At 46.1% G+C, this 25,841-nt stretch overlaps 2 protein-coding genes across 3 annotated transcripts; one reads left to right on the forward strand and one right to left on the reverse strand.

Moving 5' to 3' along the window:
* Positions 1 to 8,309: 8,309 nt before the first annotated feature.
* Positions 8,310 to 9,284, forward strand: LOC127317968 (probable glutathione S-transferase GSTU6). The gene is made up of 2 exons (XM_051348574.2): positions 8,310 to 8,702; positions 8,788 to 9,284. The coding sequence occupies exons 1-2, from the start codon at positions 8,376 to 8,378 to the stop codon at positions 9,148 to 9,150; spliced, it is 690 nt and encodes a 229-aa protein (XP_051204534.1). The 5' UTR covers positions 8,310 to 8,375; the 3' UTR covers positions 9,151 to 9,284.
* Positions 9,285 to 9,633: 349 nt separating this feature from the next.
* LOC127317966 (phosphatidylinositol 3-kinase, root isoform) lies at positions 9,634 to 16,025 on the reverse strand. 2 transcript variants are annotated; one of them, XM_051348573.2, is made up of 18 exons: positions 15,698 to 16,025; positions 15,542 to 15,629; positions 15,310 to 15,406; positions 15,031 to 15,189; positions 14,713 to 14,922; positions 14,335 to 14,513; positions 13,897 to 14,044; positions 13,599 to 13,694; positions 13,070 to 13,205; positions 12,804 to 12,925; positions 12,513 to 12,707; positions 12,256 to 12,426; positions 11,452 to 11,589; positions 11,126 to 11,280; positions 10,456 to 10,599; positions 10,216 to 10,360; positions 9,957 to 10,116; positions 9,634 to 9,854 (listed from the first exon to the last, which is right to left on the reverse strand). In XM_051348573.2, the coding sequence occupies exons 1-17, from the start codon at positions 15,849 to 15,851 to the stop codon at positions 9,979 to 9,981; spliced, it is 2,475 nt and encodes an 824-aa protein (XP_051204533.1). In that variant the 5' UTR covers positions 15,852 to 16,025; the 3' UTR covers positions 9,634 to 9,854; positions 9,957 to 9,978. The 2 variants fall into 2 exon arrangements, with proteins under 2 accessions (XP_051204533.1, XP_051204532.1); XM_051348572.2 differs by having other exon boundaries at positions 9,634 to 9,857.
* Between the last annotated feature and the right edge of the window lie 9,816 nt (positions 16,026 to 25,841).

Raw genomic sequence — 25,841 nt, forward strand, 5'->3', positions numbered from 1 at the left:
ATTCACCGGCATTCGTCGTCTACAAGATAGGTGGTGACCCTAGTGACTGCCAGTTCTTGCATGAGGCGCCTAAGGAGATCCCTCACGGGTACATGTGCACATACGTGCCGGTTGCGATGGCTGGCGCTCACAAACCAGGCCACAACATCGGGGACTTGGGAAAGCGGGAGGGACGTCAGCAACAGATCTTGAGAAGCAGACGTGGCTAACTAAATACGCCACCCCGACGAACCTCCAGAGCTCAGCTCCTGCAGTTGGCTCAGAGCTGGAAAAGCAAACATGGCTGGCTAAGTACGCCACCCCGGCGAATCTTCAGAGTTCAACTCCTGCAGCCAGCACCGCGGATCAGATCAGTACGATCCTGAGAGACCAGTTCGGCATGGTGCCGAAACGGAGGGAAATCGGCTATTCCAAGCCGTACCCCGACGACTACGAGATGATCCCGCTACCACCTAAATATCGGCTCCCTGACTTCTCCAAATTCAGTGGATCAGATGGTTCCAGCTCCATCGAGCACGTGGGCCGATATTTGGCACAACTAGGACCGGCCTCAGTGTCGGATCAACTACGCGTGAGGTTCTTCTCACAGTCCCTCACGGGATCGGCTTTCGGGTGGTACACCTCTTTGCCACCAGACTCGATCCGGACTTGGAAGCAGTTGGAAGAGCAGTTCCATACGCAGTACCACTCAGAGGCTTCCGAGTCTGGCCTTGCCGATCTAGCACAAATACGACAGAAGCGTGGAGAAACTGTGACAGAATACATCCAGCGCTTCAGGAATCTTAGAAACCGATGTTATTCGGTCCGTATAACTGAAAAGGAAGCAGTCGAGTTGGCAGTAGCGGGCCTTGCAACACCGCTCAAGGACATGGCCTCCCAAGCAGACTACCCCTCACTGGCGCACATGGTTCAGAAACTGTCGGCATATAAACAGCGCCACCCGGACCTGTACCAGGACAAATTCAAGCGTGCAGTAGTCGTGGTCGATGCAGAGGAAGACGAAGTTTCTGCGGGAGATCAAGAGGTAGCAGCGGTTGAATGGACTCGGGGGGGGGGAACCCCCGTGTCCTGCAAATGGGTAAAGCCACCAGGCCCGCCCAGGGGGTTTGATTTTGACGTGACCAAAACTGAGCAAATCTTCGACCTCCTGCTCAAGGAGAAGCAGTTGACGATTCCTGAAGGTCTCAAATTCCCCACGGTGCAAGAGCTGAACGGAAAGCCATACTGCAAATGGCATAACTCGCTCTCCCATGCCACCAACGACTGCAGGGTGTGGCGTCAGCACATCCAAGCGGCGATAGAAAAATGGCGTCTGATTTTCAACCAGTACGCCATGAAGGTCGACACCCAACCCTTCCCCGCCGTTAACATGGTAGCATGCACTTACCCTGAAGGTTGCCAGCCAGGGTCCTCGTTCAGCATCAACATGGTAGGACTTGGGCACCACTCTGGCAAAGATGGAGACGAGGGCAGCTGCTCTCGTAGCAAGGATACAGAGGAGGCCACTCCACGCGATCGGCTCCGTCATGATGGCAAGCGCTACGTCACAGAGGGAGAAGTGAAGAACATAAGATACCAGCGACCCCTCTCTGATCACCTCCTCAACAAGTATGTGAGTCAGTATGACCAACGCCGACGATCCAGCGATGATGATGAAAGAGATCGTCTGGCTAGAGAAGCCAGAAGACATCGTCGGCACAATCACGATGAGGAGGAGCACGAGCGCCGTGCCAAAGAAGAATCAAGGGAGCAAGACGACAACGACAGGCACTGGGACTGCCCCTTCTTCAGACACTGCTGGGATTCAGGAATGAGCCGATTGCCCACAATCGGCAATTGCCCAGAATGCAACCAGAAGAAGAAGGAGGCAGCCAACGTGTCTGTGTTCAGGCGCTTAGGGCCTCTCCCGCCACAAAGCAAACGCGCTGAGTCCCCTCGGTGGGCAGATCTCGAGGATTCAGAAGACGAGGGACAAGAAGAAGAAGAAGACAGGTACCACCGTCCAAGGTGGTGCCCTGATGGACTCAGCCGTTCACAAAAGCGCAGGGTTCAGCGATTGCGCGGCCTGGAGGAAGCCGAAAGGTTATACTTGCATACGTTAAGGAAGGCACGACCTGATCTGGCTGCAAAAGTTCAGCGAACCCTGGACGAAGAGGGTCGTCCACGGAAAATGGAGTGGCGCCCCAAGCAAAGGAAAGCCGATGATGAAACATCGGCTGGCACAAATATGGTGTTCATCCTCCCTTCGGAGTTCAGTGCTCCAGGATTAGACGAGGCACCTGTGGCACAACTTGACTGCGGCCCACGGCCGGTTATCTTTGAGAAGCCACGAGAAAGAAGCTACAGACATCTGAAGGCCCTGTACTTGCGAGGTTATATCGATGGGAGGCCTGTAAATAAGATGCTGGTGGACACCGGAGCGGCAGTCAACATCATGCCGTACTCTATGCTACGTCGGCTGGGACGCTCTAGCTCAGATTTAATCAAGACCAACGTGACATTAAGCGATTTCAACGGCCAAGCGTCTGACGCACAAGGTGTTCTGAACGTGGATCTGACTGTAGGAAGGAAAACTATCCCTACGATGTTCTTCATCGTTGATAGCACGAGCACTTATGCTGTTATGCTAGGAAGAGATTGGATCCACGCCAACTGCTGCATTCCCTCCACGATGCACCAATGCATAATACAGTGGGATGGAGATGAGGTAGAGGTCGTCCAGGCCGATGACTCAGCCGAAATTTCAACGGCTGGCATGAACGCATGGGAAGCAGCAGGCCAAGAACCCCTCTCAGGTATCAATTTGGACGACTGCGAGCGAATTGACGTGACGAAGGGAAGGGTTAAACTGGTTTTATCCACTGGCCTGACCATGTAGCTGAAGCAAAGCGATGAGCAAACGTGACGAGGCTGATCCTTGTGATTGGCCCCAAAAATCTATGAAGGGACATTACGGAACCTTCAGCCAGCGCTTCAATCGTTATGGTGGCCGATCCCAGTAATCGGCCAAAAATTATCTTCGCCACATGTTCTGCTTGTGTTCAACATCGATCTACTGGGCAGCGGCCACGTCGGCGGATGAAAGTCAACACGAATCCTCGCGGAGCCGACGTGCAAGTGCAGTGCCTTGGCTAACCACAAAGCCGATATCTGCAGTCACCTGGCAGATTCGGCTCGGGGGGCATATAGTCAGATGAACATGGGCAGAAAACATGTGTAAACATGTATGCAGTAAAATATTGGGGCCGATAGGAAAAACTCGGCCAGTAAAAAAAAATTTCTACGAAGCCGATGCGCAGCCATCGACTCTAGTGCAACCATACGAGGTTTGCCGGATCTCCACCAAATCCAGTTCAGCTGTGGGGCCCTCTGCTTCTTCGCGGGGGTAAAACAATGAGAACTTCTTCAGCTGCTTTGAGCCGATCCGGGTTCCTGAACCTTCTTGTCGAGGATTTTCAACCCTTGGTACTAGTTCAGCAGTGTTGATAGAAGGGGTATATCGGCTTTCTAAGGAAGAAAGGTGATCGGCTTTGGTGCATCCTCTCTGACATTCTCGCCCCGAGTAAGGCTCGGGGGGCAGCAGGCCTGGTGGACGCTCTGTTCAGGAGCCGATTGGGGTACCATCGGCTAACCTTTCGTCGCAACCTTCTTCACAAAATGATGAGTAGACCATTAAGTTTGATTGGAAGAATTCAAAGGCTTCCCTGAAGACTCTACATTATCCACCAGATTTCAAAATCATCAGTTGAAGAATGGAAGGGTGAATTTTAAAGGACCGATGCGTTGCTATCGGCTCATTACGCATTGGCAAAGGGGACAAATCGGCAAGATCAGTATGAGAGGAAATCGGCTAAATTAAGCTCAAAGGAAATCGGCAAAATCAAATGGGGAAAAGTTCTTCATTGATAGATGTCTTACATAAAGAGCTGATTGCTCTCAAAAGGAAGTACTAGGGGATACATTGCCCCATCTACTGCTACTGGTCCTATACTAGAGGTCCTATCTACGGGCCGTCACTGCCCTCGTCGTCGCCGTCGTCGCCGCTGTTGGCGCTGCTCCCGGCGGGCTCGTCGTCGCTCCAATGGCCGTCGACCGGGCCCTCATTGTCCTCGTCCTCTTCATCAGCGTCATCGTCGTCGCTGTCGAAGTCGCTGAGGTTTCCCGGCCAGGGGCAGAACCGCTTGGCCGGCGGCTCGTCGGAGGAGGTGTCGTCCTCCTCCTCCTCTTCTTCTTCCTCCTCCTCCTCCTCGGGAGAGGTGAAGTCACAGGAGAAGCGATCGTCGTCGCTCTCCTCCTCCGTTTCCCCGTCGGCGAGGAAGCGGAGGTCGCTTTCCCCGTCGGTCAGGGACTTGTCGTCCTCCGACCAGATGGAGAAGTCATGGCTAGACTCCTCCCCGGCCTCAATGGCGCGGCGGGTGTTGGCTGCGTGGACCTCCGCCGGGTTCGGTTCCGGCGTCGGCTCGCGAGAGGAAGAGGACTGGGTGGAAAGATCCGATGAAGCAGAGGAGGAAGAAGACATGGTGGCGCAGGAGGGCTTTTGGAGTGCTAATGCGGAGAAGATGCGGAAATCAACTGTGCGGAGCGGTTAAATAAAAGGGGATATAGTGGAAATTCAATGCCACAGGAGTTTCCGAGGAAGTGGTGCCTAAAAGAAAAAAAACTGCCAGGTCACGCGGAGAAGTTGAGAAGGCAAGGCATCATGATGACGGATACTGCAACGTTTCTGCCACGACATGACCCAACGAAGGAAAAGCAGAGTGATTTTGAAATTACCAATTCCAAAACCAGGGGGGCATGTGTTATCACCAGGATTTGACCGAGTCAGAGGTGGGCCGCGATCAAGATAGATTTGAAGAATATACATGGAAGAAATACGTGAATCGGCCTTTATATGCTAAGTTTGGGCTAGTTTGCCTTTGTATCTGTAACATATTAGGATACGTGTCGATCAGTTAGAGTTGGCCCCGTGCACGGTTAGGTGCACGCCTGAATTAGAAAGTCCCCTGGACTATAAATATGTATCTAGGGTTTATGGAATAAACAACCAACGTTCAACCAACCAAATCAATCTCGGCGCATCGCCAACTCCTTCGTCTCGAGGGTTTCTACCGGTAAGCAACATGCTGCCTAGATCGCATCTTGCGATCTAGGCAGCACAAGCTCCACGTTGTTCATGCGTTGCTCGTACTGAAGCCTTTTTGATGGCGAGCAACGTAGTTATCATAGATGTGTTAGGGTTAGCATAGTTCTTCGCGTAACATGCTATCGTAGTGCAACCCTTGCATATCTAGCCGCCCTCACACCTATCTCAGGTGTGGGGGCGGCACCCCGCTTGATCTTAATTTAGTAGATCCGATCTGTTACGGTTGCTCCTTGTTCTACAAGGATTAGTTTAATATCTGCAATAGTTAGGCCTTACAAAGGGTTGGAGGATCCAGCGGCACGTAGGGTGTCGTTCGCTAGTCCTAGACAGGATGTTCCGGGGATCAACCTCATGTTGGTTTTTAGGCCCTATCTAGGATCAGCTTACGATCACCGTGCGTGGCCGCGAGGCCCAATCGTGAGTAGGATGATCCGATTATGCGGTGAAAACCCTAAATCGTCGTAGATCTCATTAGCTTTATCTTGATCAAGCAGGACCACCATATATTCGTGCACCTCGTACGAATCATGGGTGGATCGGCTCCTTGAGCCGATTCACAGGATAACCTGAGAGCCGATCGAGGCTCGTATTTAATGTTTACGTGTATGCCATGCAGGAAACTAAGCGAGGCATCTCCATCACCTTCCTGACCAGGTATATGTCAGGTGGCACGCCCTTGCATCAGCATCGGACGTGTGTACCAGAAGGCTTTGCGGGCCGTCGCTCGGAGGGACCTCGGCCAGCCGCAGCCCTAGGTTGTTCCCGGCTCTCTACGGTGTTGCCCGTCGCTACCCGCCGGTGGGTTTTGGCAGCAACAGATTTACCCAGCTTCGGGTCCCCTCGGTAGAGGATCCCTACATGCTGCTAGCAATCCAGTATATGAGCATAATATGTTTACATGGTGTCGCCATAGGCGGAGCTATGTTCTCTATCTCTATGTCTATCTGTTGTCCCCCTTATTTCGGGTGCCCTGGCTAGCTTTATATATGCAACCAGCCTAAGGTTTTACAAGAGTCTTAGTCGACTACTTCTTCGGGTTGCCTTGTTGGGCCTTCTCCATATTGGGTCTTCTCCATATTGGGCCGAGCCAGGTATACTAATAATGGGTACCCGAAGGGTATGCCCATGTCATCCGCCACCTTCGACTCCTCAATGGCCTTCTGCTGTGGGGTTACTTTCATGCAGGTTGTCATCAAAGAAACTTTTACCATGAAACCCAAAACGTGGTTGAATAAGCGTAATCGATCTACCCGGTTCACCAAAATTCATGGTAGATGTGCATGATGGCATCTTTGGTAGATGGGATTTTACATCTTTTACGAAAGAGTTCATGTGACAGTTGTAGCTCATTGACAGACCCACTGCTGACGTCGCACTTACTTGGAATGTGGCAAACAAAGTTGACGTTGACATCATCGTGTTATCTGATGTGGCATCACCGACATGAAATATGATGTGTCGACACATAGGGTTTTCATACATCCATGTAAGCATATTTTCTATCCAAGATGGCAGTTATTCTACCAAGGAAGTGACTCTTCACAAATTGCCGGCCCATCAAAAATCTATTTAGCACATTTTGCTATCAAAGATGGCAGTTATTCTTTTGGCCCATTTTGCTTGTATGGGACATTTTGCACGTATGACCCATTAGCCCCTTCCTCCCATTTTAACCAGATGACTCACGTATATTTAGCACATTTGATGGCCCATTATTTCGCTAATTTTTGTGACGTCCCACCTGGGATCCACAACCGGCCTTTTATCCCAAACTGATGCGGCCTAGGGATAATCACCCATGTGAATTAGTTAAATTAATATTATATATTCAAAATAATTATTATATAATGTTGAAAGTTCATAACGCTCCACATAGTTTACACGGAAAGTTCTCTTCCTGAATCTGGATTACATTAATTAGATAATTGATGCGAAATGTGATCTGTGTAGGGAACTTTGTTATAATCTTCTTGGTTTTATCAAGAACAAATCTGAGTTTAGCAATTGATTTGATAGAATCCTCTCCATCAACATATCAGTTATATATCTAAGAGGAGAACCACCCTTTTTGCTACATATTGTACAAGTTTGAGATATTTATCACATGTAGGTGTTGTTCTAAGTATCTAAGCAAGTCGATTGCTTCTACAATATCCTGAGATATGGCAGCCATGCTATTAGAGATGAATAGAATGGTTTAGACTAGTGCAATTTGAATTATGTTTTGAAATGATCATGGACATCAATAGCATCCAAGAATGTCTCAAGATTTATTTAAGGCATTTCTCATTGGTGCCTAAAAATGAATCGGCAACAATACATGATTGACAGTACTGAGTATACTTAAAAGCATATGCTTTTGAAGACTGCATTAAAATAAAATAGAGGCATTATCAAAGTGTCTTGAAAGCATATATACTCTTGAAGGCACTTTCTTAAAAGAAAATGGAGGCATCTTTCAAAGTGCCTTCAAAAACTTATTTTTTTTGAGGCACTTTTATGGAGTGCCACAAAATACATTTTCCTAGCAAAACTTGTTTGCATTTAAATACATTTTCAGTCACTTTTGCTACTTTTTGAGGTATTTTTTAAGTGCCTCCTATCCAAGGATGGGGTGTAGTGAACCACACGTAGTGATGATTCCATAAATCGTGCGGGACTGTGTGATCTGAAGAGGAACTTTTTTTCCTCAATCCAGCAAAGAGAACTTGAATGGAGGAGCATACTTGCAAATGGAACCGGGATTCAACAGGAATCAACATTGTTCACCACTCCATTGAGAGTGGACGCTGGCGTCATTATTGACGCACAAAGCCACAACACACACTACTCCACTTCACATTGCTCTTCTTTTTTTTTTTGCGAAAGTACTTCACATTGCTCTGATCTCGAAAAAAAAATTAGGAACACAACCATATTTGATCCGGTGGCAGATAGCTAACAAGTGGGCTGTAGGACTAAGATGACGTTGCGTGATGGAGAACAAGAGCACAATTAGCACATACAATAATCTCTTAGCATGCGTCACTAGTGATGCGCAACAAAGTGCTACTACTTCGCATATAGTATTATTAGCTCATAAGTTGCGTAAACGACCTCTTGTAAGATCCAACCACCACGTAGTGCTATATAAACTCCCCCAAACCGAACCAATGCTTGCACAGAAACAAGCGCAATCTGCATAGTTGTGACTCGCGAGCAAGAAAGAAAGAAGAACACGGAGCGGACAACAATGGCCGGAGAGGGAGAGTTGAAGCTGCTTGGCTTGCTGGTGAGCCCATTCGTGGTCCGCGTGCGCATGGCGCTGAGCATGAAGGGCGTGAGCTACGAGTACATCGAGCAGGACGTATTCAACAAGAGCGAGCTCCTCATCAGGTACAACCCCGTGCACCAGAAGGTGCCGGTGCTCATCCACCACGGCAAGCCCATCTGCGAGTCGCTGGCCATCGTGGAGTACGTCGACGAGGTCTGGGGCGGCGGCGCGGCCCCCTCCATCCTCCCCGCCGACCCCTACGAGCGCGCCATTGCTCGCTTCTGGGCCGCCTACATTGACGACAAGGTGTGTGGACCTTCTATGTATCTATTGCTTTTTAGAGTCTGATGAAATCGCTCAGAATCTCAAAATTGTGCTTTGATTCTTGCAGCTGTTCCCTGCCTGGATGGGAGTCCTGAAGGCGGCGACGGAGGAAGAGAAGACCGAGAAGGTTAGCCAGACGCTTGCGGTGCTTGTGCATTTGGAGGAGGCCTTCGCCAAGTGTTCAAACGGGAAGGCATTCTTCGGCGGCGACACCGTCGGCTACCTCGACCTCGCTCTGGGCGGCAATCTGTTCTGGTTCAAGACGCTGCGGGAGATGTTCGATGTGGAGTTGATCGACGAGGGCAGGACTCCGCTCCTAGCCTCCTGGGCAAAGAGGTTCGGTGAAGCGGCCGCTGTGAAGGACGTGGTGCCCAACGTAGACAAGGCGGTGGAGCACGCCAAGAAGATGCGTCGCGTGTTCGTCCATTGACAGTCGCTTCCAGGTCCATAGAGGGAACAGATATTGTGCTTACAATGTCTATTGCAGCAGAGCGAATGTAAGAACCGATCACTATCAAAATAAGACGATACATATGAGCACATGGCGCATAAAGTTTACCCTTCATCAGACCAAACGCTCCGTATGTACGCTAACTGCTCACGCTGTACATATGGATTCACTGAAGTGGTATCCAGTAACAAAAGCAACATAATTGAAAAGCCTAATTTACAAGAGAAATCCATAATCTAATCTCCCAGAGTGGAAATATTGTGAAGATTAACACTTCTCATTAGTCACACTCAAAGTCACAATATCAAAGGCACACGCGGAATTGAACCAGAAAGATCCGAGAGCAAGCCCGTGTTCAGAAAGCTAGGCAGAAAACACCTCGCTCTGAGAAATGTCTTGGTTTTTGTTATCTTTGTGGGCCATAACACAATAATTTGACAGCTCTCACCGGCGTTCATGTCATTTGCATTACATTTGTACTACCATGCCATCAAGCATCAGCACCCTTTTGTTATAAACACGTATTCACAAATATTCTTCTGATTACACTATACACAAGCAAAGTTAGATACAATCATATTCACAAATTTACGCTTTCCAGCCAAACAAGTTAGAAGTATCCAGGTGGGTGGAGATGAGCATTTAAGGTCTCTGCTTGACATCCATTGTTATTTGCTAATAGTCTGCTGCAACAGGTCAAGATTACAGAAAAAAAGGAGATCATCACTGGCTATTGCAAGAGCTTATTATATGTCAACAGGCAAAAGTAACACGACCAAACTCACCATCTATAAAAAAAAGATGTGGTCATCGCCAATATTGAGCCCATCTATGGATGGTCTCAACCATTTGAGGGAACAAGGCGCTGACACTCTCGTTGATAAGAGCCTGGAAGAAGTGTATAGCCTCCTCATCATCCAGATCCAGCCGGAATTTCTCCTGAAGCTGATGAATGCACACCATAAAAGGGGAAAAGAATACATGGTTATAGGCTCTCTGATCTTTGTAAAAAAATCGCCAAACTTGTAAAACAAAATAACTTACCTTAAGGGTTCCATTTTCATCGGACGAGATATCTGGAATATTTGATCTTTCCATCAACTTGAAGAGATTCAAAATAAGGCTGCTGTTGTTCCTTAAGATGTTGTATGCTTCGCAGCAGTAGGACTTGAATCTCGTATAGTATTGGCTGAAATGCAAAAGGCAAGTTACAGTGGTTGCAAGAGCTGTGAGCGAGTAAAACAGTAAAATGGTCCAGCTATACAAAACTGATCGATGAATTACCTTTCTGCACCACCCATGGCCTCGACCATTTCTTTGCATAGTTTCATTGGGGGTGGAAATGGCTTTGGATCTCGACCCAGAATAAAAGCAAAATCCACATGGAAAAGGCACCCATCATCTCTTAGAAGAAGATTATCTAGATGTCTAGAGAGAAATAGAGAAAATTAGCCATTTGTATCTCTGAGAAACTGCATATATCTAGATCAATTGACATGAGTACTACATAGACAAAAGAGCATAAAAAATTGGATGATACTGTGAGTCAACAAGACCCTCGCTACTGATGAAAATTGCTATAGAAAATATCCTGGCAATGGAGATTGTTGCACGAATGAGGTAACATACTTGGCAAACTACATGATGCAGAATGCGTTAATAAATCAGAAGTAATAAACCTGCGCAATATAATCCTTACATAAAGGAACAAGAAAAAAATACCATTTTCATTGGGGAATAATCAGGAGCAATAAAATGAAGTGGGGCATGCAAATAAGTTCAATTTTCTCTAAAGCAAAATGAGTAGTCTCGGACATGCAGCAATACATGATTAACAGTTCAAGATTGCTGAACGTGCAGCAAAATGAGAGAAATGCTTCCGTATGGTTATTGCTAAGCAAAAAATGTTAGTTATCCTAATCCCAGCAGGTACTCAAAACTAGAAGGCACCAACCTGTCTCCAACACCCATAATATATGTTATGACAGAGTAACCAGCACAACTTTTGATAAAAGTTTCTAAGCATTGGGCAGTTATACCAAAAGGACCATCTTCGTCAGGATGGAACTTCTGGAGGTAACTTGTAATACTGCGATGGTCTGATAAAATCTGAGAACAAAAAATAAATTAACTCAGCAAAGGTAATTTCCCTCTAGAGGCAAACTACTTCAGAAATGAATCAACAATCTGTAGAAAACTTTGTTACAGGGTTAATCATAACTAGTCATCTGGAAATCCAACATTAGCTACTGGCTTTCATGATCTTCAATACCAAATTACCTGTGCAAGTGAACCGGAAGGTATAAATTCAACCATCCCTTCATCTTGTCCAGTTGCAAGAACTCGATATGGGGTAAGGTGCAAGTCCATATTTTCTAATTTGAGCAACCGGTCCATTAAAGAGACCATTTGAATAACCTACAAAACGCATAACGAAATAGTCATGATATCTCTCCCTACCATAGCAGTCGGTATTTAGGTCTATGCTGAGACTAGTGCTCTAAATGATAGCACGTGAACAGTCACCTTACCTTCAAGCAGTTATGCTGCACGTTGCACCATATGCAGCTCCACTATTATAAAAAGGATATATCTATGTATACAACGTTGATGGTGGATATGCTAAACATAAGCTATCTATGTTACATATACATGCACCACAAAAACATGGATGATATATGTATCTTGTAGTTTGTGCTCTTTTACAAACTAAACCACTGAATTCTCCACAGGACCAAAATATAATGGACTGAGTAACACGGACGAGCGACCTGTTAATGCTAAAGCAAACAGTGGCCCTGATTTTACAACAATGGTAGACACAGTTACATCACTGTGCATTTCAAGGAAAGTTTCTACAGCATGCAGTCAAATACATGCACAATATTTCATTTTATTTAGCTTAAGTGGCAAGCTAGCAAAGACTCGGAATAGAACTGTCTACTTCACAGGAATACTATACTGTAAACACTAGCCCAGAATGTAAGACCCAGAACGTAAAGATGGTGATACATGTCAGGTACACAGATTAGAACACAAACAAAAATGATTTCCATTAAATGGAAAACAGACTTGAATAATTACCAATTGATCTTGGCGGAGGTCATCTCCCTTTTTGAAAATTATCTTGGATGCTCCCCCACTTGCCGTCTTAAATGTAAGGCGCAATGGAGTTAAGGCACTCTTGAATATAGATGACTCTTGAGGCACAACGCCAGTAAGGAGAAGTTTAGGTGCTAATGGTGAACGAATTGGCTGAAATGAATTTATCAGAATAAGTCAATGAAAGCAATTTTGAAGAATAACAAACATGAGCACGCTAATGATGTAACAAGATTTACCTCATCAAAGTTAGTAAGCTCACTGAAAACTCCTGACAACAATTGTCTCAATTTCTCGACTTTCTTTTGTGCACTACCACGAACATTTTTTACATCCTTCATAATAGAACATAACTGAGCAGTAAGTTCTGTTTGGCGTGATAAACTCTGCCACAGTCGAAACCCATCTTCATCTCCATCCTCCCTAGCAACCATCTGATAAAAGGAATAATGGTAGTAAGTAAATGAAAGATTACATAATAGGAACCATAGAACCAACAGCATGTACCCAAAAAAAGGAAGAGAACATACTTTCATCATTTCATCTTCAAGCATGTCATATGTACTGTAATATCGTCTTGCATATGCAGGATTATGGAGTTCAACAACCACATACCAGCGAAGGAAACTGGCGATTTCAATGTTTGACAAAGCTGGAATGGACATAAGATCGAGCAACGTGTGAGTTTTCTATGCAGTAGTTACACAATAGAAAACACGCTGATCCCAGTAACCAAATGTGCCAAATGGAGTCATGATCACATTCCGTCGAACTTATAAAGAAGGGTAAAGCATACCACGGTTTACAAGAAAGTGTGCCAAACAAGACTTGTCTGATCTTTCAAATCGAAGAGCTTGCACCAGTTGGAGTAAATAGCACTGCATTTCTTCATCATCAGCTCTTTCGAGTACGCTCACAGCATAGGCACGAACCTTTGCAAAAAAAAGTACAACTTACAATAGAATATTTGGAAGAGTGTGAGATGAAATGTGTCATCCTGAGTCCTGGACTAGTTACTCAATCATTCTTTAGTAACCAAGAGGTAGGGTAATCATCTATAACCTTGCGAACATCTTTTGTTGAGGAAGAAAAATGTGTAGTACCAGTGCACGAGAAAGTTTTTAAGAAGGTTCAAAAAATGAAAGCTCACAAGCTATTTCAAGAAAAAAATGTAGAGTAGGAATTGCATAATTATTAATGAGTAATTCACTTAACAGAAGGAAGGGCGACAAAAAAGGCTATATAAACAAAATAATGACATAAAAACAACCTCACACACGTCTAAGAAAAACAGAAACACGGACAAAGGTGCCTAGGTAGCTTACTTCCTCGCTTTTAAAATCTGGTGAGAGAAGCTCTAATGCATCAGCCACATCGATTGTTTCCCACTTCCCAATCAATTCAATAGCTTGTTTTGCTTCCTGCACATCATGACATACTAAACATAAGAAGCTGCCAAATCATTTAGAAGTTAGATCAAGATAAATGTAAAGTTCGTATCCCAAAAAGTATACCAGGCCACCAGGTTACTTAGAGCAAGCAAAGAAACATCCCCTGGTTTCCTCTGATGCACAAATGAAGTATGATGGTAAACTGATATATATATGAGATAATTTTACAAACCTGGATATCACTCCAATCCACTGAGCGGACAAACTTTGTAAGAGCTTTCTTCTCAGACATCAAAGAGAAACGGAATTTCCAAATCAATTGCTTCTCGTCCGCCTGTATATCGCGCGTAGGAGGATATTTGATGATTCTTTGAAGAAGTCTACCCATAAAGCACAAAGTTAGTGAAGCTAGAAAACCCACAAATGTGCGTATGATTGTTAAGCTAGCAACTAAATTGTGCTTCTTGCCACTTATAATTCATGCAGCTAACATGCAGATGTGTTTGCCCATAGATTCATGTATCAGAACTTAAGATATTAGCAACCACTGGAAGTGACTTTAGTTGTCATGTGACTTTCTGTTCTTACAACATGACAGCCAAACAGGAAGATCATAAGGTGACAGGGAAACAAAAATACTTAAGAATAACATAATACAGCTTGCACTCACTTGCGCTCGTTTGAGCTTGGTTTCAGATCTTTGTCGATAATTCCACGAGTCAAACTCCTAGCAAGCTTTAACTGCTTGTGCTCAGATGGATTGGTCCGTCCAAGTTCAGGATCCCACACGGTAACAAGCTCATTTGATAATGATACAGGGGCTGGTGCATAGAAATTCGCTCCAGATTCCTGAGCAGAAAAGAACCAGAGTAGATTTTTTTTGTGAATATAACAACATGAAATTGGTAATAACTATTTTTGTATCTGTAAATTGCATTCAAATGAACATCACATTAATTTCAAGAGCACAGTTTCTCCTTTGTCTATGAAAAGTTGCCAGGTATTGAAAAGAAGACACACAAACTATGCATGGCGAAACAATGTTAACCTGGAAGACAACTCTGTGTTCAAAACTGCAGAATTCAACAACTAGGCTAGGGAAGGAATTCTCCAGCCTCTCGCACTCCTTCTCCTTAACTCTGTCCACAGCACTGAAGGCAAGACGGTCCAGCCAATCCACATGCTGTATCTGCCCTCTCTCGTACTTGTTAACGAGCCTCTCCAGCCGCTCTATCTCGCCTCGCTCATTCTTAGGAACCTAAAAGCATTAATTCAACACACACAAAAAAATGTAAGCTCGCCGTGAGGTAATCGAAGCAAACAACAGACGCAGAGACTGATGATCCTTATAAAGAAAGCTGTCCACCTTGCCAGGGGTCGTGGTGGGTACCCTTCCGTCTGCCTCCTTTTGGGGCCACAGCCGCAGCTTCTGCCTCCCCGTTTTAAGCTGCTTCTTGCTGTTGAAGAGGAATATGGTGGCTCCACCGACGACACTGCTTCCCTCACCGGACGACACGTCCCAAACCTACATTTGTTATCGACACAAAACAACACGGTTCAAAACTTGAACGGAAGTGCTACAAAATACCAATCCCTCGAGAAGGATAGTTCCTTTTCGTTACAATTTGATAGCATGGAAGTCTACCGTGAAGGCGAGCTGCGCGAGGGAGGTCAGGTCCCTGTATTTGGTGCACAGCGTGATGAGCTCGTTCCAGCAGTAAGGCGGGCCTGACGATTCGAGCCTGGCACCAATGAAGTGACTGTAAGCTACTTTTTTCGATGCCAACGAGGGATGATCAATTGTGCAGGTTTGTTTGGTAGGTAAGGGAAGGGGGTGATGATGATGTATATAAATCGCAAGAACAGAAGGAGAATACCTAGTGTTGACTGGGAGGCCGAACTGGACGCCGTCGATGTAGAGCTTGCACTCGACGAAGAGCTCGGAGACCTTCTTGTCGAGACCGTCTGCGAGGAAGTAGAGAGGGGTGTCAGGAGAGGATTTGGGGGGAGGAAGAGGGGGCGAAGGGGGTTACCTTGAGCGGGAGGCGGGATGGGGGCCTGGAGGACGCGGAAGGTGAGGGGGAGGCTGATGTCGCAGGACAGGAAGAATCGGAACTCGCTGCTGTTGCTGCCCGCCACCGCCGCCGCCGCGCTGGTCCGGCTGATGGCGGCGGTCGCCGCCGCCATGGACGGAGAAGCGGCCGGGTGGCGAGTGAGCAGAGGTGGCGAATTTACTATACGCGGTGCGCCGGCGAGTAGCCTCCGCAGCACGAGGCGGTCCGGCCGGCGAGGAGGCGGTGGTGGCGTGCGGGGTGGGGTGCCCCGTCTGGACTCGACTCGGCGATGAAGAAGACGGAGAGGACAAGAGAGATGCGCCAAGCGGACTCTGGGATGGGCCAAGAAGTGGGCTGGGCCTGCGATTCGCAGCCCGTGAAACCCAACGCTTATTGGGTTAAATCTATGATCTATGTGTTTTCTAAGGATAAAAATGTTCTAAAAGAATCAGATGGGTTAAATTTGCTTGCGGCGCTGAACCAGATGTACAATCTACAGGGGGATCAGTGGCACTTGTTGAACACTGCCCACATTGTTCTGTTACCAAAGAAGAACGAAGCTGCCGATGCAAAGGATTACAGACCGGTCAGCCTGATGCATAGTGTTGCCAAGATCCTTTGCAAGTTACTCGCCAACAGACTTGCGCCTGAGCTGCAGAAGCTTGTGTCGAGCGGACAAAGTGCCTTCATCAAAAAAAGATCGATACAGGATAATTTCCTGTATGTCAAGAATGTCGTAAAGGAGGCGCACTCCAAGAAGTCCCCTATGTTGTTCCTTAAGCTGGATATTGCTAAGGCATTTGATTCTCTGAATTGGGGATACCTTCTGCAAGTTCTGAAGCACATGGGTTTCGGTCAAAGATGGAGAGACATCATCGCTTTGCTTCTGGCATCTTCCTCTTCCAGAGTTTTGCTTAACGGCTGCCCGGGTAATCCTTTCTTCCACCGCCGAGGGCTGAGGCAGGGAGACCCCCTCTCCCCTATGTTGTTCATCTTGGCGATGGAACCCCTACAGCGGCTGCTTGAAAAGGCGACAGCGGACAGTGTGCTTTCCCCTTTGACGCTCAGGGCTGCTAGGTTGAGGGCCAGCTTCTATGCGGACGACGCAGCTTTGTTCCTTAACCCCTGCAAGGCTGATATCACTGCTGTTCACCACATTTTACAGCTTTTTGGGGATGTATCCGGGCTGAGAACCAGCTTTCAGAAATGTGTGGCCTACCCAATTGCTTGCGCTGGTTTGGATGTTGATGAGATCCTCCAGGACTTTGGAGGAACAAAAGGAGAGCTGCCGTGTAATTACCTTGGACTGCCTCTTGGGCTGAGAAAACCTAGGCGTATCGAGGTTCAACCCTTGTTTGATAGGGCTGTCGGGAGGCTCAAAGGTTGGAAAGGGAAATTGATGACCCGGAAGGGGAGATTGACTCTGGTCAATAGTGTGGTGACGGCCACAGCTACTTACTTCCTCACTATCTTTCCAGCTGAGAAGTGGATGATAAAAAAGTTTGACAGGCTGCGCAGGAACTTCCTTTGGAACCCAGATGATGAGGCTCGAGGCGGCAAGTGTTTGGTCAATTGGAAACGCATTTGTGCTCCAACGATGAATGGTGGGCTGGGCATAAAAGATCTGGAAGCTTACAGTAGAGCCCTCAGGTTAAGATGGGAGTGGTATAGTTGGGACGCACAAGATCGTCCTTGGAAGGGTACGCCAACGCCCTGTGACCGAACCGACAAGGCTCTGTTCGCTGCCTGCACCACTATCTCCATTGAGAATGGGGAAACGGCAAAGTTCTGGGCGGACAGTTGGCTATTTGGGCAGGCGCCGGCTGTCTTGGCACCTTTGCTCTTCAAGTTGGCGTCTAGGAAAAACCTGACTGTGAAGGGAGCTATGGCAAATGATCGATGGATGAGGGGTTTGCAAAGGATCAATTCTGAAGAGCAAATGGATCAGTTTGTGCAGCTTTGGTCTCTTATCCAGTCCATCTCTCTTTCTGCTGACAGAGACATGATCTCGTGGAAGTTAACAACCGATGGTTCCTACTCGGCCAGCTCGGCTTATTCCATCCAATTCTGCTCCAGATTACCGATGCCGGAACTCAACAGTGTTTGGTCAATCAAAGTCCAGGGAAAAGTGAAGTTCTTCTTCTGGCTCTTTTTGCAAAATAGATTGTGGACGGCTGACCGTCTGTGCGCCAGAGGCTGGCCCCATGATGACAAGTGCAGCCTATGCGATCAGGAGATGGAGTCGGCATACCACCTGGCCTTCCAATGTCCTTTTGCAAGAGAGGTATGGCTCCTTTTCCATGGCGACTCGCCGGCCATGGTGCAACGTGCTGCTGATGCCACTGAGGTTTGCTCTTGGTGGGATTCTTCACGACACAGTGGCACCAAGGATCAGAGATTGCATGAGCTACCGATTGCAATTTATGTTATTTGGCACATCTGGAAGGAGAGAGGAAGGAGGATCTTCCAGAATAAAGTGGCAACAGCTCCTGGAGTGGCGTCTTTGATCCGGGCTGACTTGATGTTGTTGAGCCTGGCTGTGTAGCTAGGTGGCTCAGTTAGAGTGTCTTTCTTTTCCTTTCATCCTGGCACCTTTGTGCCACATTTTGTAAAGCTTTTCCCCCTACTATAATGCAAAAGCAGAGCGCCTGCTGTTCACGTTCAAAAAAAAAAATGTTCTAAAATTTCTCTCAAATTCCTTTGAACCTAGGAATAGAAAATACATAGGATTGAGATGTCATCTGCTTCAATCCTATAGGTAGTATAAAGTGTGTTTGATTGGAGCAAAAGAATTTTACATGAGGTATGAGCTAATGATTTTTCCGTAATTACACTACAAGATTTTCCTATAGAATTTTACCTATAGGATATTTTCTATGATTCAAACAGTTTATGTAGAAAAAGTTTTCCACAGAATCCAAATCCTATATAATTTCTATGCAAATCATATGAATCAAAGGAGCCCTAAGATTGCTACAGGGCTGCACCATGGAGATAGGATGGCCAACGTGTCTCATATCTTTTGCTCAGAGACGTATACTCCCTCGATTCCATGTTAATTTTCTGTCGTAGTTTTAGTTCAACATTGAATTATGACCATGTAATAAGAAATATGGAACGGAGTAGAGTACATAACAACAACACACGTACAAACTCATAGATTGCAGCGATGAAAAACAATGTGATGCGCCTGGTCGTATATCCTGTAGATGCAGCAATGTTACAGTGAGGCCAGGCACTGAGTGAGACCCTGCATGCAGAGTATGTACACGAGACTCAGACTCCGACGAGTACGAGGAACGACTGGAGGAGCCGAGGAAGATTCGATAGTGCCGACACTCTTACGCCAAGCTAGCTTGGCGGTGGACCTGGCACCGCAGAGGACCTCGGCGTGTTCGGCACCGGCGACGGCGGCCTCGACAGCCTCTGCAGCAAAGATCTGTGCCCCATTGCAACCCTCTCTCCTCCGATGTGCTCTCCGCCGGCCACCGCCGCCGCCGCAACGCCAGCGGCCCATACCTTCACGTCATCGTCTGCAGATGCTGCATGCCTCGAGTTAGCACCCTGCAGGAGAACCATTGTAGCCGCGCCATTGCCAAGCAGGAGCCAACGTATACAGACGACGCAGACAGAATCACGATGTACATACCGATGAGACGCGAGGAGCAAGCTGCCGGGCTCGTGCAAGAACCCAGGAGGATTATCCCGGCTAGGAGCAGCCAGGAGAAGACACCGCCGCGACCCATGTCGTCGTCGGCGACGACTTGCTCTGAAGTCTGAACTTGACAGGTATGGCAGCTTAGATTTCGGTGGCTGGAACCGTCGCGAATGTGCCAAATCCCTGTCAGGTCGCGCTGTATATATCGTCGGCATGATTGAGGCCGGTCGAACCGCCGGAGCCAATCTGGAAGCTAATGATGATATATCCAGCAGATTGGCACTGGCTACTTGCTAGCGGTTGCGGTCTAGTAATTGATAAGTTCATTGTGTCTGCTGTTTTTGCACTTATTAATCGCAGCTCGTGCACAGTTTCAGAAAAAGGCTGGGTTGAGAAGCTAGATCCATCGGTTGACCTCGGCGTTTCTTAAACAAGCTACTCCACCTCGAACCATTACATACCAGCATATAAACGGCGCCGACAGTTCAAGCAGCGCTGTCGTTATGCGTATGCAGATTCGTTGGGGAATCACGTCCATCGCGTTGATGATAAAACGCATTACACGCATGGCTTTTGAAGTTCGAATGCGCATTAGAGTTCTCTCGTTGTGCTGGACTTTGCAGTTAGCTCCAGGACAAGCAATCGCAAATTTATATTGTAGTAAGGCCGATCATGATCTAACTTAAATACACGCTTGGATTAGGGAAAGCCGAAAGGGACTCTGGAGTTGCGTGCTGCCAGTTTGGAGGATCACGAGCTGTGATGTCTGCTCGAACGGTAGCACCCGCCACCGTGCAACCGCAGCCTGCGGGCAGGGGATCTGCACACGCACGTACATAACCCACACCACGCGGGTAATGTAGTATATTTGTGTTGTGTGGCTATGTATACGTATGTTATGTCGGGTGCAAACCAGCTGTGTATAATCTAGCGCTGGTCTGACCATGACATGCTAACTGGTCCTGACGAACTTTATGATGCCACATAAAGAGTAACTAAACTAGTTTCTCCCTTTCATAATTCTTATCGTGATTGTAGTTTAAATTTAAACGAAAACTATGGCAAAAATTATGAAACAGAGGGAGTAGCACACGTGGTGAAAACAAAGGCTCTAAACCAAAAAATTAGAAACGTGGACTCTCTAGCAGGATCTCAGGCAGAAACACATATGGTGTAGCAAGAGCGGAACCGTTAGCGACCGCTTCGTCAGCCGTGTCACTGAAGATTCTGTTGACATCTAGATCGAAAGAAGTTGTTGTTGGCGAAGGAATCCTCTAAAGCGATGTTTCCAGTAGTCGCACGAGTGAGCTCCCCAAAAAGTATAACACCCCTAACGCGTACATATATATGAGAGGAGGAATTTTGAAGGCCTAATGCCCTGTCCTTCAGTATAGGCCGGAAAATGGTATGGGAAGGCGTAGGTGGCGACGCAAGGTCGTGTAACGAGGCAGCCTCATGTGTTGTGTTTGCGTCTAGAGAGATGAGCGATCTCAGAATCACATTGTTCCACTCGTGTTGGACACAAAATGTTTCATGTTTGCATAGACACTTCCTTGGCTCAGCCTATTCCCGAAACCCGGCTTGCGCGTGCGGTGTGGCGAGACGGGGGAGGAGGAGGCACATGCCTATAGGTATTTTCTTCTCATTCTCATACAACGAGCGGAGAAATCACTCTTACAAGATTAATTACTACCTCCATTTTCACTTATAAGGCGCACACGACTTCCCAAAAAAATTCATTGACCAAGAATTAGCACAAGTAGACAAGTAGATGTGTCTTTGATAAATATAGATAGAAGGTCTTTTTGGATACAATCCAACAATATCAGTTTTGTACAAAGTACATAATATAACATTGCTCAAATTGCTCGTCAAAGTTCGCCTTATAAAGGAGTGAGTAGCAATATGAGACTAACTTTAGTACCACCTCTTGGCATGCACAATAAAATACAATAATTCCAACAAGGCATTGCTGCCCCGAGTCGGTGTCCAGTCATTTTTTTATTATTATTATGGCTCTTGACTTGCTGAGGCTTGATATTCTTGGTGGGGCGATATGATCTGGTTTTTATCTTCTCTTTCTAAATAGCTGACCCCATTTTTCTGTCCTCCTGTGAAGCCACGTCAACCCAATTAGCGATCCCCTCCAGTTTCCTCCCGACGGCTCTGCTCCTCCTGCGCGTTTTGATCCAGTGGTGATGTAACTTTTTTTGGCGCTGCCCCTTCATATCCCCTGTTACGTTTCCGAGTCGATGGTAAAAGAAACACTAGAATGTTGCCAAGCACATGCGGCCCACTTTAGCCCGCATACAATGAAGCCTTACGAACTTACACGAGCTGGCCCAGTACTACTGTTCTTCTCGACAACATGACGATTCCTCTTCTCTGTGGTCTGCAAGTCCACCAAAATCTAGCGTTGTCTTCTCCCATTGAGTGCACCTATTGATGATTTCCGTTTTGCTCTTCCCAATTAATCTGGTGACAGCGCACTCGCTTCCTCTCTCAGAACGGAAATTGGTGGAGGCATCAAATTGACCCCTTTAAACTCTGACCTCCACCTTCCGTCCCTTCCCTGACTTATTTTGTCATCGCCATCCACCTCCAGCACATGTGGGCTTCTTCCACACCACTTGAACGTCGCTTCCGCTGGTGAGAAACCCACTGCCGTTCTCTCTATGATCCATGTTTCATACTCACTGATTTCTATTTCGTCAGGTAAGAACCACGATCAACTCGAAGCTTCACACTCGCGAAGGTACACCATCATTTCTCTCTATACATCTCTTCAATCGTCAGATCCTGCCACCTCGATTTCTTCATAATGCATGTGGTTGTCGATGATGTTGATGCTACGATTCTACATTCCATATCTTTTCTCATCTTCTAATGTTTGCTAATCTTTGTTTTTATTATAGACCGGGATTCATTGCAGACGTGAAGCCTAGAAATCTAAAATTGTTTCCGTTTGTCTTGATACAAGCTGCCCACCCACCGGGAGTTTCCAAGTAAAAAATCAGTTAACCTATGTGTTTTTGACTTCTTCCGCAAACCAGTTCTGATTCCAGATTTTTAGGAAACTAACTGCTTTGGGAAACTAATTCTTGATGTTAAGGAATATATGTATTTCTCAATCTATTATTCTATTTGTTCATTATCTCTACCTGATTATGTAGGGAAACAGGCTGAAAAACTACGATAATGACTCAATGCATACTTCTTGCTGGCGCGTGCGTCACTTGAGAGTATCTTCCGTATATGATCAAAGGGTATCGCCCATTTAGTTGTTTTACACGTGATTTAGAACTAAGAACTGTATGTCATTTAGATATAACAACTTTATTTTTTAACCATGCAGGTTATTAGTGAAGAAAAGATAAATACAGAACAATTCTGGATGTGGAGGTTACAGCTTTGAAGCTTCAATTGATAAATATATCTGCATGTTTTGTTATATCAAGCATAGCTAAATATCCCAGGATGTTCGTATATATGTAGTCTCATGGTTATTACATATGACCATTTGTTGTAGTTGAATGGACTGCATAATTAGCTAGCGACACACCTTTTGTGCTTCAGCGTCAGCAGTTTTTTGACAATTTACAAGTTATTTCCTTTTTTAATTTGTTATTCCGTTGTCTCATGGAACATCTTTATCGAAAAACAAAATGTCTCATGGAACATGAAGATGATCAATAATATTAATTGTATTTGATACTAGGTCATAGTCCATCAGTACAAACAGTTTAGTTGGACAATGAATTAACTCTTCTTTTTTTTCTAGAGATTGTTATTATTTTCCAACCATGCCTCAGAGACCACACAATATCTACACCAAGAGCAACACCGAAATGGGGAACAGAAAAAATTAATCAATCAGTTGGTGGACCATTTTTATCAAATTCGTTCTTTGGTTTGCAATAGGGCCAGCTGTTGACATATATTGTAATACTCGCTTTCTCCCTATGATAAAAATAACTAACATGGTGTCTCCTTTTATTTTTCGAAGTAATATGCATATACAGTTCTATGTTACTTCTCACAGCAATCACACCTATTTATCTTTAAATCCTCTCAAGAGTGTGGTATTTTTTGACAGATAACCATTATTAACATGATTTCCCGATGCAATCGCGCGGGGTATCATCTAGTTTACTTAGATGGTGATGACTTACATTTATTTTGGATATATTATATAAATGGCACTCCTAACTCTACGTATTTGGAAAAGAGCCCTGCTTCAGTTCTCCCCCCTAACCGAAGTTGAAGGGTCATATTCGGTTTTCTTTTCCTACATTAGGCCCGCCGAAACCCATATCCAGCCCATATATACATGTGTGTATACATGTAGTATATATACACAGAAGAAAAAAAGATATCATGTGACTAGGTAACCACGCCAGCTGCCTAAGTACCACCACATGTCACATGCACGTGACCGTATTAGTATGTCATACGTATAGAAATTACTCATACAAGACAACATGGGCCATACATGCCATTACGGGGTTGTACGTAGATGCTAGATTTTTAAATTTTACGATCATATCCGCGTTTACGAAGGGGTATGAAAAATCTTCACCGTCCTTGTTTCTGTCGCAGCCAGAGTTTTACCAAGGGTAGAGCACCAGAGCAGAAGTGTTTGAAAAATGCCACTACAAGTTTACAAAAATCCACTTATAAAAACTCAATGTAACATCAAAACATTTTGTGTGACCCACATCGCTTTGCATGCATCCAGGTGATTCGGGCGGCGACAAAGCTCTAGCCAACCGCCCCACCTCCGCTGTTAGAGGAGGCCAGCGGACAAGCCTGTACATCCAACTAGCCAAGCCGTGATGGTGATCTTCACGCTCCTCTGTGAGAGAAAGGGGGGGGGGGTGTCGAATGAAGAGATGGTAGAGTTAACCGTGCAAGGCGGATAAATATATAATTGAACCGATGAACTAGTGGCATTTGCATAAATAGCACAAAAGTGGGGGCACACTCATAATTCTAATTCTATGGTAAATTAATGGCATTGCCATAGATTTCTCATAAGTACATATATGGAGTACAGAACAAAAAAACATTATTATAACTGTCTTGCAATCTGTGCAATCTCTTATTTACATGCTAAAATCATAATAAAAAATATGTATTGAAGAACTTGAAAAAAGAAACACCTCCTACATTTTCGGACGGAGTGAGTATATACACGAACAGTGTTACAAGGCTTGGTTTCAAATACAAATATTAGTACTGCCCTTGAGGGGATGCCGGCGCCGCATTGGCCTTCGGAGTGTTGGGCACCGGCGGCGGCGGCCACGTTAGCGGCCTCGTCCCTAATACCCGCCGCACCACCATCGCTCTCTCGCCGGCGACCCGTGCCTTGGCATCACCATCAGGAGCTGCACGTCGAGCATTATCAGCTACTTGCAAATCATACTGCTCCGTAGTGAACGGCGGAGGCAGAACAGAAGCAGGGTATCGTACCTAGAAGGAGGCGCGAGGAGCATGCTGCTTGGTTCGTGCAAGAACCGAGGAGGAGCCCGGCGACGAGCAACCAGGCGAACGCACAGCCGCGATCCATGGCGGTGGCGGCAGCCTCGTGGACGACGACGAGCTTGTTGCTAGCTCTGAACTGGACGGGTGATTAACAGCTCGACTTGGGGAGCTGGAAGCGTGAGGGGCCTGCGTCAACTCGCGCTGTATATACCATCTGATCGGCATGATGGGGCCGTCTGGAGCCAATCTGAAATCCAGCAGATTGCTGCTCGCTCTCTGCTTGCCAGCGGTTAGGCGCATCGTAAACTACACTAGCTGCAGCTCGTGCAGCCGTGCGGGCCTTTTTCTAATCGCGATTTGACTGACGTTGGATCCATCTTTGTTACCAGATAGCTGGCGTTTCCTAATCAATCTCCGTTGAGCACTCAAATGCGGCTCCACGGCTGACGGCTCCACCCAATGGATGCCAATTAATTCATCCCAACGTTAGCATGAAGGGTAGAGCCAACCCAGATACTATGAGAGAACAACCTGTCAGGACAGGGACTGAAGTTCAGACTAATAAAAATGCATGCACGAACGTTGTATAGTGCATGTGGGGGTTTGTCTTGCCACGGTGGACTTTGCATCGAGAGATCACGCATCAGGTCCTTCATGATGTGAACTTTTATGCAAGGACCTTCACAAACTGCTTTTATGCAAGGACGAAATATTCTGGATGGGATTGTAGTCCTTCATGAAACTGTTCATGAGTTGCATAGAAAGAAGTTAAATGGAGTGATTTTAAAGATTGATTTTAAAAAAGCTTATGATAAAGTTAAGTGTTCTTTTTTGCAACAAACTAGCAGATTGGCCCGCGCACATGCGCGGGCAGCATCTTCATGGTCGTTTATCCATTGAAGAGAAATCATTCCCAATATACCAATAAAAATTTGACTCATAAGTAAACCGTATGAGGGCATTCTAACATTTTAGTATTTT

Source organism: Lolium perenne, chromosome 7 (assembly GCF_019359855.2).
Source record: "Lolium perenne isolate Kyuss_39 chromosome 7, Kyuss_2.0, whole genome shotgun sequence".
NCBI lineage: Eukaryota > Viridiplantae > Streptophyta > Magnoliopsida > Poales > Poaceae > Lolium > Lolium perenne.